The sequence below is a fragment of the Heloderma suspectum genome, chromosome 1, assembly GCF_057233095.1.
Source record: "Heloderma suspectum isolate Gila_16-S chromosome 1, 16-S_ref, whole genome shotgun sequence".
Classification (NCBI taxonomy): Eukaryota; Metazoa; Chordata; class Lepidosauria; order Squamata; family Helodermatidae; genus Heloderma; species Heloderma suspectum.
The window spans coordinates 144205146-144218060 of record NC_139458.1 but is presented as its reverse complement, the minus strand read 5'-3'; the positions used below and the strand labels follow the sequence as shown (position 1 = coordinate 144218060).

General features: G+C 46.9%; 2 protein-coding genes across 3 annotated transcripts in view; both read right to left on the bottom strand.

Annotated features, from left to right (window-relative positions):
- The window catches only part of LOC146358242 (protein lifeguard 3-like), a 58772-nt gene extending 48800 nt beyond the window's left edge, over positions 1-9972 (bottom strand). The window contains exon 1 of one of the 2 annotated variants that reach the window (XM_084806155.1): positions 9881-9972. The gene's annotated coding sequence lies outside the window, so the exon portion shown is untranslated. Of the gene's footprint in view, positions 1-8984; positions 9212-9880 lie in introns of those variants that run through there. The other variant, XM_084806165.1, reaches the window with a different exon arrangement.
- A 770-nt stretch (positions 9973-10742) lies between these two features.
- Positions 10743-12915, bottom strand: part of LOC146358241 (putative thioesterase PNKD) — a 56038-nt gene continuing 53865 nt past the window's right edge. The window contains exon 10 of the mRNA XM_084806051.1: positions 10743-11222. Within this exon, the coding sequence (XP_084662177.1) occupies positions 11181-11222 (42 nt within the window). The 3' untranslated portion in view covers positions 10743-11180. The remainder of the gene's footprint in view (positions 11223-12915) is intronic.

Sequence of the window (12915 nt, the reverse complement as noted above, 5' to 3'; positions counted from 1 at the left end):
GAGAGTGCAAAAGCTGGTCTGAAACTCAACATTAAAAAACGAAGATCATGGCATCTGGCCCCATCACTTCCTGGCATATAGAAGGGGAAGAAATGAAAGTAGTGACAGATTTTATTTTCTTGGGCTCCAAGATCACCGCAGACGGTGACTGTAGCCATGAAATTAAAAGACGCTTGCTCCTTGGGAGGAAAGCTATGGCAAACCGAGACAGCATAGTAAGAAGCGGAGACATCACCTTGCCGACAAAGGTCCATATAATCAAAGCTATGGTTTTCCCAGTAGTAACGTATGGCTGTGAGAGCTGGACTATAAGGAAGGCTGAGCGCTGAAGAATTGATGCTTTCGAACTGTGGTGCCAGAGAAGACTCTTACGAGTCCCCTGGACTGCAAGGAGGTCAAATCAGTCCATCCTAAAGGAAATCAACCCTGAGTGCTCATTGGAAGGACAGATACTGAAGCTGAAGCTTAAATATTTTGGCCACCTATTGCGAAGAGAAAACGTCCTGGAAAAGACCCTGATGCTGGGAAAGATTGAAGGCAAAAGGAGAAGGGGACGGCAGAGGATGAGATGGCTAGATAGCATCACTGATGCAATGAATATGACCTTGAGCACACTCCGGGAGAGAGCGCAGGACAGGAAGGCCTGGCATGCTATGGTCCATGGGGTCATGAAGAATCGGACACGACTTAATGGCTGAACAACAACAATAACTTGTGGCAGCCATGTCCTATGTTATTTTGCCCAAAGGAGGCCAATGCAACATGATGCTGTTTTATGCCAGATATTCTGTTCACTAAAATACAGCAATTACAACTGAAAAATATTTTGCAATATTTTCCCTCTTTATTTTTGCACAAGACAAAATTGGGGTGGGTGGGGGTGGCAATAACCTTCAACGGCATTCTGCCCATACTTGCATGTGGCTTGCAAACCACATGTTGAATTTTTTTTTTCTTCCAAAAAGACTTGCCAGCCTTTCATTTGTAGAGCTCTGCAGTGGAGTTGACATTTTATTTACATTATAAGGGGCTGACGCTTTGCTCTGCAGCACATATGCAGATCTCCTAATAAAGCTAAATGATTTCTGAAGGACTTGATGTGGCTTTATATCCCTGCTAGGACAGAACACAGTTCCTTTCAATCATATAAATAACTCATTCTTTACAGATGCACGCTTAGAATAAACGCACCCAGGTCATCTGCTCTGAAGCCACCACAAACCACCCAGAGCTGGTGCTAATTTAATGGCTATTAAAACTCACAGGCAGCAGCGGGGGAGGGGGTGTAGTGCCCTCAAATGGTGCATTGTGTAAACATTATACCCAATGGGATACAAACCTGCACGTACACCCACCCATGATGCTTTAGCAAACAATCGAAACTCATGGCTCAATAGGAGAGAAGCAGATGGTGCCCTGTTAATATTAAACTGGCATATCAGAATTTCAGAGGCAAGAAAAAAATGCACACAAGTGGTGGCTGCAGCACAATGATGTAGTGTGGAGTACTTCTGTTCAGGTGTCCAGACAGCCAAGCTGCCATATTCTTTCCCAAGATACTCTATTCCATTCCCCCTCCCACCCCCAAGGTTTTTTTGGGGGGGGGATCTCCTCTCAACAGTCGGTCAGCATTCCATAGCCACTGAGCACATTCAGTCTTTATCGGGCTGTTTTGGGTGGTTCGCCCGCCGAAGTTGGGTTTTGGTTTTCGTAGTTGTGCAGACCTTGGAGTTCCCCTAAGTCTGCCGATACCTCTCTGTGTGTGGGTGGTGCCATTTTGACTACATAAGCCATGGCATCTGCAGCCTGAACTTCAGAAATAAAGGGAATTAGAAGGATGCACTTTTCTCCTCCTCCTTGCCTTTGTCAATTCATAACTTCTAGAACAGTGGCGGGAAACATGTGGCCCTCCAGGTATTGCCAAACTACAATCTCCATCATCCCTGATGATTGACCATGCTGGCTGGGGCTGATGGGAGTTGGGATCCAATATCTGGCAGGCTACAGGTCCCCCATTGCTGTCCAAAACAGTAATCCCCAAACTGTGTGCCCTGAGAACTGCCTGTGTGCCCTGAGAAATCCATTAATTAAATCATGAAGGGCTCCCATGGGAGCCCAATAAGAGGAGTCTGTCTGCTGTTCCTCTGGATGCTTCTCTGCTCTTGTCTTGGCATCCTTCCAGTCAGCCTCTGCTGGGGGTGATGTGTGTGTGTGTGTGTGTGAGAGAGAGAGAGAGAGAGAGAGAGAGAGAGAGATTCAGGCCTTTCTCTGCACTGGGTGTGACTGAAGCATTCCTTCAAATATTCTCAGTAGAACTGCCCACCCTCAGAGGAGGCTCTGTGTTGCATCTCTTCACAAATCACCCCAGGCTTACTTCTCCCAATCCAGGGACATGCCCAAATACAGTGACTCATGCAGAACTATTGGGATAATAGGGGGACTCCTCTGAGGGCATGCAATTCTTATATACAACAGCAAGCCTATTTGGCTGTAAAAATGACATGTGCCTTCAATTTTAACTCAGAAAAAGTATGTTTTAGCGATCAAATGTTTAGAAAACACTGCTCTGGAGTTTCATGGGAAGTGCACTCTTAAAAAGAGCCCTGCTGAATCAGACCAAAGTCCACCATTCTGTTTCCATAGTGGCAACCTGCTGCCCGTGGGAAACCCACAAGCAGGACATGAGTGCAACAGCACCCTCCCATTAATGTTCCCAGCAACTGGTGTACGTCAGCGTACTCCCTCTGAGACTGGAAGCAGCATATAGCCATCAGGATTAGTAGCCATCAATAGCCTTCTCCAGGAATTTGTCTACTCCCCTTTTAAAGCCATCCAAATTGGTGGCCATCACCACAACGTGTGCTAGCGAATTCCATAGTTTAACTCTGCACTGTGTGCAGAAGTACTTCTTTTATTTATCCTGAATCCAGTCTACTATTATGGGAACACCATGCATGATTTTGTACACCTATAGAACGTCTCCCCTTAATCGCCATTTTTCTAAGCTAAATAGCCCCAGATGTTGTAACCTTTCCCCATAGGGGAGTTGCTCCAGCCTCTAGATCATTTCAGTTGCCCTTTTCTTGCTGGGCTCTTCCTGCTAACTTGCTCATACACTAAGCAGTGGCCTCATGACTCTCACCACCTCCAGTTAGGGACTATGTACAGTACAGTTATAGGTTTCACTCCTTCCTTGCTTTGCTTAATCACTCACTTAAACCCTGTTAGGAGTTCGTTTAAGCAGAAGTGAGCCCATGGTGGCATTGGGGTGGGGTGGGGGACTGGTGTCACCCTCTGTCCTGTTCTGCTCAGAGCCTTCACACCTCCACCCACATGTACATAGATAGGCTCTTGTACGTGCAACCTCTACCTTAAAACATGGAGGGCATGGGTGGCATATATGGGAGCACATGCATATATTTGGGTATACATGGACAGGTTCTGTGCAAACAGGGTACCTGAATGTGTGAGGCTGAACACTGGTTCTATCTCCCCTTATTTATTTCTATCTAAATCAGGGGCAGGCAACTTGTGGCCCTCCAGATGTTTTGGCCTACAACTCCCATCAGCCCTAGCCAGCATGGCCAATGGTGAGGGATGATGGGAGTTGTAGGCCAAAAGATCTGGAGGACGACAAGTTGTCCATCCCTGATCTAAATGAAGGCCTGAACAGGACCAGAGAGAGAGAGGGAGAGTTGTGACCAGGTGGACAGGTCCAATCACATGGGCCTAATCCCATCCATCCAATTGATACCTGCCAGCAGAGTGGGAGCCAATCACATGGGAAAGAGACACATGCTCAGCCCTGCCTACAGGGTCATGAAATCTCGTATCTGTGCGGAATAGCACCACGAGGAAACAGCTTCCATGTGGAGAAAGGACAGAAGAGCTGAACTCGTATACCTTTCCTTCGTTATAACAAAAGGAGGGGCGGGGATGTCACCCTTATTTTTTCCCCTTAACATTTATAAACCACTCTTCATCCACAAGGGTGGTGTACACAATATTAAAAACCAACAACCCCAATATAAAAACCATACAAATTAAAACAGCAACTCTGAAACCAGCAAGCCAAACAAAAACACAGCAATCCATTCAGATTAAAAAATAAATTACATTTTACATTGTAAAATTCTAAAACATGAAAATGTTAAAACTCTTGGGCAAAAAGAAACATTTTCATTCGGCGCTGATTCGGCGCTGATAAAAGAACAAAGTCGGTGCCACTCACATCTCCTTTGGGAGGGCATTCCAACATCAGGGTGCCATCACAGAGATGGCCGTCTCCTTTGTAAAAGCGTAGTGTATGTCTCCCAATGATGGGGGGGGTCCTTCAGGTAATTTTGCTTATGAGTAGACCAGCTGTAGTCAACCTGGTGCCCTCCAGGTGTTTTGAACTACTGGCTTAGAATGAACCCCACCCAAATAAACTGCTCTCCATGACAGACTCTTCACTCTGACTCAAATTTTCACCCACTGACAACCTCAGACTCTCAACACAGAGAAAGTGACAGAAAAACCTGCTGCTTCCCTGAGGGGGCCAGAGTTTGATCCCTCCTGTTTAGGAGACATGTATTTATTTATTTGTTTATAAACATAAACAGCAACAACAACACTGAATCTTAAAGTAAGCCAGGCTGCCTGGTTTAACCCTGAAGAAAAAAGTTCTGAGTAGAGTATGACTTATATCAGCTCTTTCAAAACACACTTTTTTCAAAAAGGAAAAAAAGCCAAATTTTGTGTGGGGTGGGGCCACGGCAGTGGTGCTGTCTTTCTCCAGAAGCTTTTTCCACTGTTCATGCTTCCTCTGTTCCTGGGAGGGGAAAGAGGTTTACCAATCTCACATCTCAGCCCAAACGTACCACATTTAGCCCCTGCTACACATCTGACTCGCTCAAGAACAAAAATGTCAATTGAGGGAAGGAATCCCCAACACCCAGCCAAGCTGGAACAAATCTGAACGGAAAAGTCAAGTCATGTTTTCTCATTTGCTCTGCTCCCTTCTCCAGTTACTCAAGCAACAGTGGGGTGGGGCATAAAACAAATGCCAGGAAAGAAACGAATCAGGTCCGTTAAAGTAACCCCATGCCACAAAAATCTCTCTAGATCTTAGAGAACATCTGAGGAGCCTGGATTGATCTGCTAGTCAAATTGTTCTCTCTCCCCACCCCTTCTCAAATTCTTGCTTCAAGCAAGAATGATAGCTGGTTAGGTTTTGATTGTTTATATACAAATCATGCCATCTAGTCTTGTTTTGTGTGATGGCCTCTGGCTAATGCAGCCGCTAACAGTGCAGGCCTATACATGTTTACTCAGAAGTAAGTCCCACTGTGTTCATTGCAGCTTTTTCCCAGGTAAGTGGATATAGGATTGCAGCCTTCATCTAGAACTTTATTTCTTCAGCTTGCAAACATCTGCACAGCTGAGTTCCCCTGAGTTAAGCTATTTGCAAGCAGAGCTCTTTAGCTTAAAATCTAAGGGTGCAATCCTATGCATGTTTAGACAGAGAAAAGACCTACAATTCCCAGCATTCCCCGGCCAGCCATGCTGTCTGGGGAATGCTGGGAGTTGTAGGCCTTTTCTCTGTCTAAACACGCATAGGATTGTGCCCTAAGTTGGCCTTCCCCAACCTGGTGCCCTCCAGGTGAGTTGGGCTACAGTTCCCATCATCCCCAGCCAACCTGCCCACTGGCCTGTGACTGGGGCAATGGGAGTTGTAGTTCAACACATCTGGAGGGCACCAGGTTGGGGAAAGCCTGGGCGATGATGGTTTTGGATGATGGGAATTATAGTCCAACACTGAGCACCAGGTTGGGGAAGGCTGATATACATTCTCAAAGCCAGGTCATGGTTTTCCCTAGAAGAAGCTAGGAGCCAGGGCTGATGTTGGTTACTAGTCTCCAGTTCCTTATTTCAAAAGTTCAAAACAGCTGCATCAGCAGCCTGGATAGGAGAACCTCCTTGGGGCAACAGAGATTCCTGTTACCCCAGGGTAGAATCCAACTAAAGTCCTACTTAGAACTTGAATGAATGGACTGAAGTTAGTCATGACTAACAAGTCCATTCATTTCAATGGGTCTACTCAAAGTAGGACTTTAGTTGGATTCTACCCAAAGAGACTTAGGGGCGACTAATACACTTCAGGGTGGAAGGGCAGGACAGACTGGCAGGTTTCTGATGGGCACCATATGTCTTGGGAAGGGCTGATCACCCTCCCTACTCTGCAGGAGAAGACATTACAATTTGGCAACAACAGCAAAAGTGTGAGGAAGAGGAGGGGCCTGGCTCAGTGGCAGAGCATTTGCTGGGCATGTAAAACATTCTGGGTTCAAAGGAGAGCTGCAGAGTAGAAGACAAGACTGGGCTAATTGGATCCTATGATCTGAGCTAGTACATGGCAACTTGCTATGTCACCCATGGTTTCTGAGCTCAAGGAGATTCTCAGCACCCAGCTGCCTTTCATATTTACTGGACCCTGCTCACTGTAGTTGGTTTGTTGCTGTAAATAAATGGGGTGTACAGAAAGGAAGAATTCTAGCCCCTAGGGATGAAACCACTGTTGGTCTCACAAGCCCCACTTTCTTTTTCATTTTGCATTATCCAAATACGGTTGCCAACTTTGATACTGATTATTGCATCTGTGCCTTTAACAGCAGCTTTGTGTAGAGATATAAACAACCGACAAGTGAGGCCCTGTAACAAAATGTTGCAGCATGGGGTGCTCCTGTTTAAGATTCTAGCTCGCCAGCCATGGCCTCTTCCAAACGACTCCATTTCATTTTGCCTCCTGGTTTTCTGTTCCATCCCCAAAAGACACTTAGGGTTCTGTGACCACTACGCATGCCCAGTCCTCCTGGGCCTGTTTTGGGGAGGGGGCTGCTCCTTTAGTTTGTTTCCCTAAAGAGTTTTTCTACTTCCGTAAATCTTGGACGCTGATACCTCCCTCTTATTTCTCAGTGGTATATTTATGTGTGTCTGTCTCTGTGATGGTAATTATCTCCACGCTATGAAAAAAATTCACCTGCTGACTTCTGTAGGCCAAGCTGCTGTTCAAGGCACAAGCGCAGGTCAGTGCTTTTCCCTCGTTAGTTGGCAACTGTATTCCCAGCACTGCCAATGCTAACAACCTTAAAACCACTAAGAAACAGCTTCATGTTAAAGAGGTTTCAGAGTTTCATTATTGTTTCTTTGGCTTGGAGTCTAAACCCTTTAAGTCAGAATCTTATCCTGAGGTGTGCGCATCAATTACTGTGGCCCACAGTGCAGTAGTAGGTCCTATGAAACAGTCCTACGTGTGATGGACATGAAAAGAAATCTAAATTGAAGGTTTGTGATCAAAGTCAGTCAGTTAAATAATAACCAGGTGATTATGACCAATAACCCAACCAGAAATACAAAACAGACAACAATTCTTTGTCTATTTGGTATTGCTTTGTCTCTAAGATAAGCATGGCGACAACTGATTATAGCAAACTAAGCAAATACTGCAAAGCCCAGAAAGGAGGGGGGGGGAGCAGCCAATACACATATGGAAGAGTTGAAGGCGATTCACAGTATGTTCCTATACATGTGTCTACACAAAAATGAGTTCCCACTTACCAGGCATTAAATGAGTATAGTAGCCTTCCCCAGCCTGGCGCCCTCCAGATATATGGGACTACAACTTTCATCATCCCCAGCCAGAACAGCCATGGGATTATGGGAGTTGTAGTCCAACACATCTGGAAGGTGCCAGGGTGGGAAAGGCTGGTGTATTGGACTGCAGTCTCAGTCAAAACATAATAGGCACAATGGCAGACCCAGGGATGGGATTTGGAACAAGGATTGAAGATCTCCATTTCAAGGGATAAAGCAGGTTATAAGTTTTACTAAACAGACAGAACAAGGGAGATGGGGGGCTGGAAAAGCAAGAAGAGCCTGGGATGTAAAGGAATCAGCAAGTGACAAGAGCCTGAGGTTAGGCTGGCTATGGAGGGGACTAAGGGCACAATCCTACGCATGTTTAGACAGAAAAAAAGTCCCACAATTCCCTGCTTTCTCCAGCCAGCCATGCTGGTTGGGGAATGCTGGAAGTTGTAGGACTTTTGTCCGTCTAAACATGCATAGGATTACATCCTTAAAAAACTAACATGTCATTTTCAAAAGTCATGTGGAAAGCCCAAGGAGATAATAGCATCAGCAGCACAAGTTCACACAACATTTGCCCCACCCATTACATCACTGTGTTTTTACCAGCATGCCTCTCACAAAGTTCTGGCCAGCTTCCTCCATTTCCTTGAAGGACTGCACCTTCCGACAACTTCTCCTCTCTGGTCCCTACAGAGCTCAGGCAAAGTTTCACTAGAGCTAGCGGATCCTTTGGTCCATCCATGGACCTCCTTCCCTCTATTGCCATGTGTTGCCCACCCAGATAGCCCCTTCCTCATTTAAGAGTCAACTGGAATTGTTGTGAACTGCCCAGAGAGCTTCAGTTATTGGGCAGTAGAGAAACAAAATAAACAAACAGTAACAAAGACTCCTCTCATGGTACAGGAGGAGTCTTAAAATTTATTCATTTGTTTATTTGAGGGATTTATACCCACCACCCTCCAATAAAATTCCCAGGGCAGCTGACAAAATGGGAATACACACACACAAATTGAAATCACACAAGTTAAAAATATGCAAAAATACAGTAAGGGCGCAATCCTATGCATGTTTAGATGAGAAACAAGTCCCCAGCATGGCTGGCTGAGGAATGCTGGCAGCTGTAGGGCTTTTTCCCATCTAAACATGCATAGAATTGCTCCCTAAAAGCAGCAAAATCACTAGGAGCAGCACCCAAAACAAACAAACGCAGGCAAGATAAAACTGATAAAATTAAATTAAAAGGCCTAAGGAAATACATTTGTAAAAAAGGTATCTGCCTGGAGCCCCCCATCCCGGGGACTCCGTTCCATATGCGGGGAGCGAGGCCTTTTCCTCTGTGATCTCCCGCCCAGTACCTCGGATGGATGGGCGAAGTCGGGCTCTGCTGGGCGTCTCAGTGTACAGACTGGGCACATGCGGAGACAGGCGGTAAGTCTGATCACCGCGCCCATTCCAAAGCAAGCCAATGGGAACAAAATAGGCAACAAGGCGATTCTGGATAGTGAAGTAGTTGGCTGACATGCATCTCTCTGAGCCTCAGATCCGGGGCGGCAGCAGCCAGCAAGCCACCAATCCCTCAACCCGTATTAACACCGGGGGGGGGGGGGGGATCACCATATGACGTTCAAGCGGGCACTCTCGGAGGAAGCCACCTAGGGCTAGTTTTCTGCCTGGGCTCAGCCACAGAATCCTTCAGCATCTTGTCGAAGTCCTGTACTGTGTGAAGTAATCGGAGTGCCCCTGAACATACACAGAGTGCCCCTTTCTCAGCACGAGGAGCTACGCACCGTCTGCTTCCCCACGCTGGAGTTTGGAGCGGGCAACGGCAGGCAAGCAAGCATGAGCCCAGGACCCGCCTTGTCGAAATTCAGCGGAGACCCCCACCCAGTCAGGGGCTATGTTAAATGGCTGTGGAGGCCAACCCGGGCAGCGCCGTCGCAAAGCATTTGGGGCGAGTCGCCGAGCGCTCGGGTTGTTTCGGGAATCCAGTGCGACCTGCTACCGTGGCGTCAGGATCAAAACCGAGGCGGCCCGGAAAGGGCATTCAATCCGAATTAAATACTCCAGATGTTAGAACATCCGGGTGTGGGGCGGTTATGCGCGGCGCGGCGCGACCCTACCCGCGAGAGACGAGCAAGAGGAGAGCACATCTGCTAGGATCCACGTCCCCCCCCGCCACTGTGCCCCCCCCCCGGTCGCACCGACGCGACATGACTGAGCCAGCCTTTCCCGAACTGCACGGGAACCTCACCTCGGTGCTGGCGCCTGGCTATTTATCCCTCGCGTCGCGAGTCCCCGGAACGGTAAAGTTTGCCGCTCCGCTGGGCTGCGGCGACTCCGACTGCGAAGTTAACAACAGTCCGCTTGTCTCAGCCCTTGGGGGAGGGGGGCGGGGCGGGGCGGGCGGGGGGAGGCGCCGGGGAGACTCCCTGTCTGGCCCCAATGTAGTGCGTGGCGGCGGCACCAGCGCGCCCGATGAGCAGAGGGCGCCCCCAAGAGGCGGGATCGGGACGGGTGCTACCGGCAGAAACTTGCGTCGACTTTACCTTTGGAGCCGGCGGCGAGGAACGTCCGCGATTTTTCTTGGGCACGCACGTTCGTCCCCGCTAGGAGGACGTGAAAATAGGCAGCATCTTCTATATGGCATTGCTTTGGCCGTGTCTATAATCCCAATTTTGAAACGGGGGTGAGAGGAGAGAGATCCCACCATTTCAGACTTCTTACAGAGGTCATATTTTGTATTATTATTATTTTAAGGGTGGTTCTCTTCACTTGTTTTTTGAGCTTTTACGCTCCGTACCAGTAGCTCAAGTTTGTTTCAGTTGATTTCAGGATCCTGGTCCCATGCAGGTCTTCTGCATGTCTCAGTCTCGGACCCCTTGTGCAGTGTAATCTTGGCTACTCAGAAGGAAGGTCCATACATTTCAGTGGGGCTTACTCCCCGGCAAATGGTATAGGATTGCATCTTGTGTTGCCTTTTATTTACCATTCTATTTTATCCTTTGAAACTCTTTCAGAGGAGGGTCTTAAATCCACCTTTTGCAGAGAAAATTATCGATCCTTTACGAGCATCTCCAGGAATTATTAATCTAATCTGAGAAAGAGTCTTGTGGCACCTTAAAGACTAACGCATTTATTTTGGCATAGCCTTTCATGGACAATAATGTACTTCATCAGAGGCATGGAGAGTTTTATATGCCGTACAAATAGTGGTGGAGGTGGCAGGAAGAACTGTAAACAGTGAGGGCAGAAGGAAATTAAATGCAGAAAGTGGCAGTCACATTGTTGAGAGAGGTCATTCACAGTGGCTACCGATAGCACAAACATCCTGGCACTGGGTAAACCAATTAACACATGTAGTCCTCCATCCCAATTCAAGTCTCTGGCGATAGAATTAAACCTATTGATGAAGTCTTGACTCCGCAGTCTCTCGCTCTAATCTCCCTTCGAAGTTTCTTTGCACCGTAATGACCATAGGCTGAAGTGTTCTGCTGCTGGTTTCTGAATATAACCATTTCTAATGTCAGATTTGTGTCCATTGGAGTGTTTCTTCATGGAACTTCTTTAAATAGAGTGTCTCTAGCAAAGTATCTCTGGCAATTGCAAGAAAGGAATGGCAAGAGTCAACTATTGAGTCAAACCAAAACTGACCAAGACAGTAACAGCCGAACTAGTTATTATGCAAAAGATCTAGCTTTATAGCTTTTCTACATGAAATTGTTAATCCACTGTATCTGCTTTTCAGTTTCATCGCAGAGTTGAGATCCAAGTGCTACACAAGAAGAGTTTCCTTTCCTGCTTCTCCACTACATAACCTCTAGGTGGCACTGTGGTACAGCAAAATAGCACAAATATACAAGATGAAATTGCACTTTCTTTCGCTTTCACCATTTAATGCCCCATTTTCCCTGCTCTAAAAAACCCTCGTCAAAACTGCTGGTTAGATACAGAAATGAAACTGGAGGGTCACAACATCATCCAAAGAACCTGTAAACAACCATGAGGAGGGAATGATGAGGGCATGATAAAATGCCTCATGTGGAAAAGCCCTTAGTACTGTTTTTAATGTTTTACTATATTTTTATTTGACTATAGTTTTTATGTTTTGAACTGTTCGTAAACTGCCTTAGCTGGTCCCAGAATAGTGATGGAAAATTCAATAAGTAAATAAATACGGTCCATGACCAGGATCTCTGGCAGTTTTTCTTAAAGATAAAAGCAGCTATGGAGGGACCTAAATCAGAGTGTGGCCATGGTGCAGCAGAATGGGAAGGTTCATCCTTTATTGCCATGCCATTTTTCCAGTCCTTTCCCCCAACCCCTGCAACTGCTATTACTCCTGCAGGGCAAAACATACAGGCATCATACACACTATGGCCTCAATCTGGGGGCGGTGGGGTGTGTGGAGTGGGGGTGTCCCGCCCACCTGCTTTGCTCTTTAAAAAACAACACCATACTGTAGATCATATTCACATATCTCCCAGATCAAATACAGTTTGGCCCTGAGTGAATTACATGAGTAAGGGTGCAAACCTATGCATAGGCAACCACCTATCCAGTGCAGGGCAGAAGCACAGAGGGGCTCATTCCCTCTGCACTTCTCCTGCCCTGCATTTCTGGCTAGATAGCTGATTTCGGCTGTCTAGCCATGGGAGGGCGGAGTGGGGGAGGAGGCTGCCACACGACAAATAGGATGTGTCCTACCGGCATTTCCGCCCTTCCCACCCCGGAATGCCCCATTTTGGCCGCTCTGCACTCCTCTTGCGAGGCAGCGCAGAAAAGGGGAAGGTTGGTTCTCCGGGAACTGACCTCGCAGCACGGGCTTTGAGGTCGGTTCCCAGAAAACCAGAAACCCTATAGCCATCTAGCCGCTGACTAACAGCCACAGGATTCCTCCCGCCAATTTATATATTTCTGCGAACAGTGGGAAATGTCATTGGAATATTTTACTGGGGTGGGGGGGTGGGGAGAGAATACCAGAGATTTGTTCTTTTTTTATAATATTTCATTTACAAACATAAAAGTAGAGCAGCGTGGGGGACTAAAACGATTCTCATCAACAGAACATCAGTCCGCCAAAAGCAACAAAACACTCTTGCAGCTCTTTAAGGCTGCTTCTTGCAGCCAGCCGCAAACAGCTTTGTTTTCTCTGACTCTTCATCCCATCCCCCTTTCTTGATGCACACCTTCCCATGCAGAATACTAGTCTCAGCTCACTCCCCACTTGAGATTTTAAAATGCCCAGAGTAGGTGAGATTAAAGGAAAATCCTAGAGGCTACCTTAAA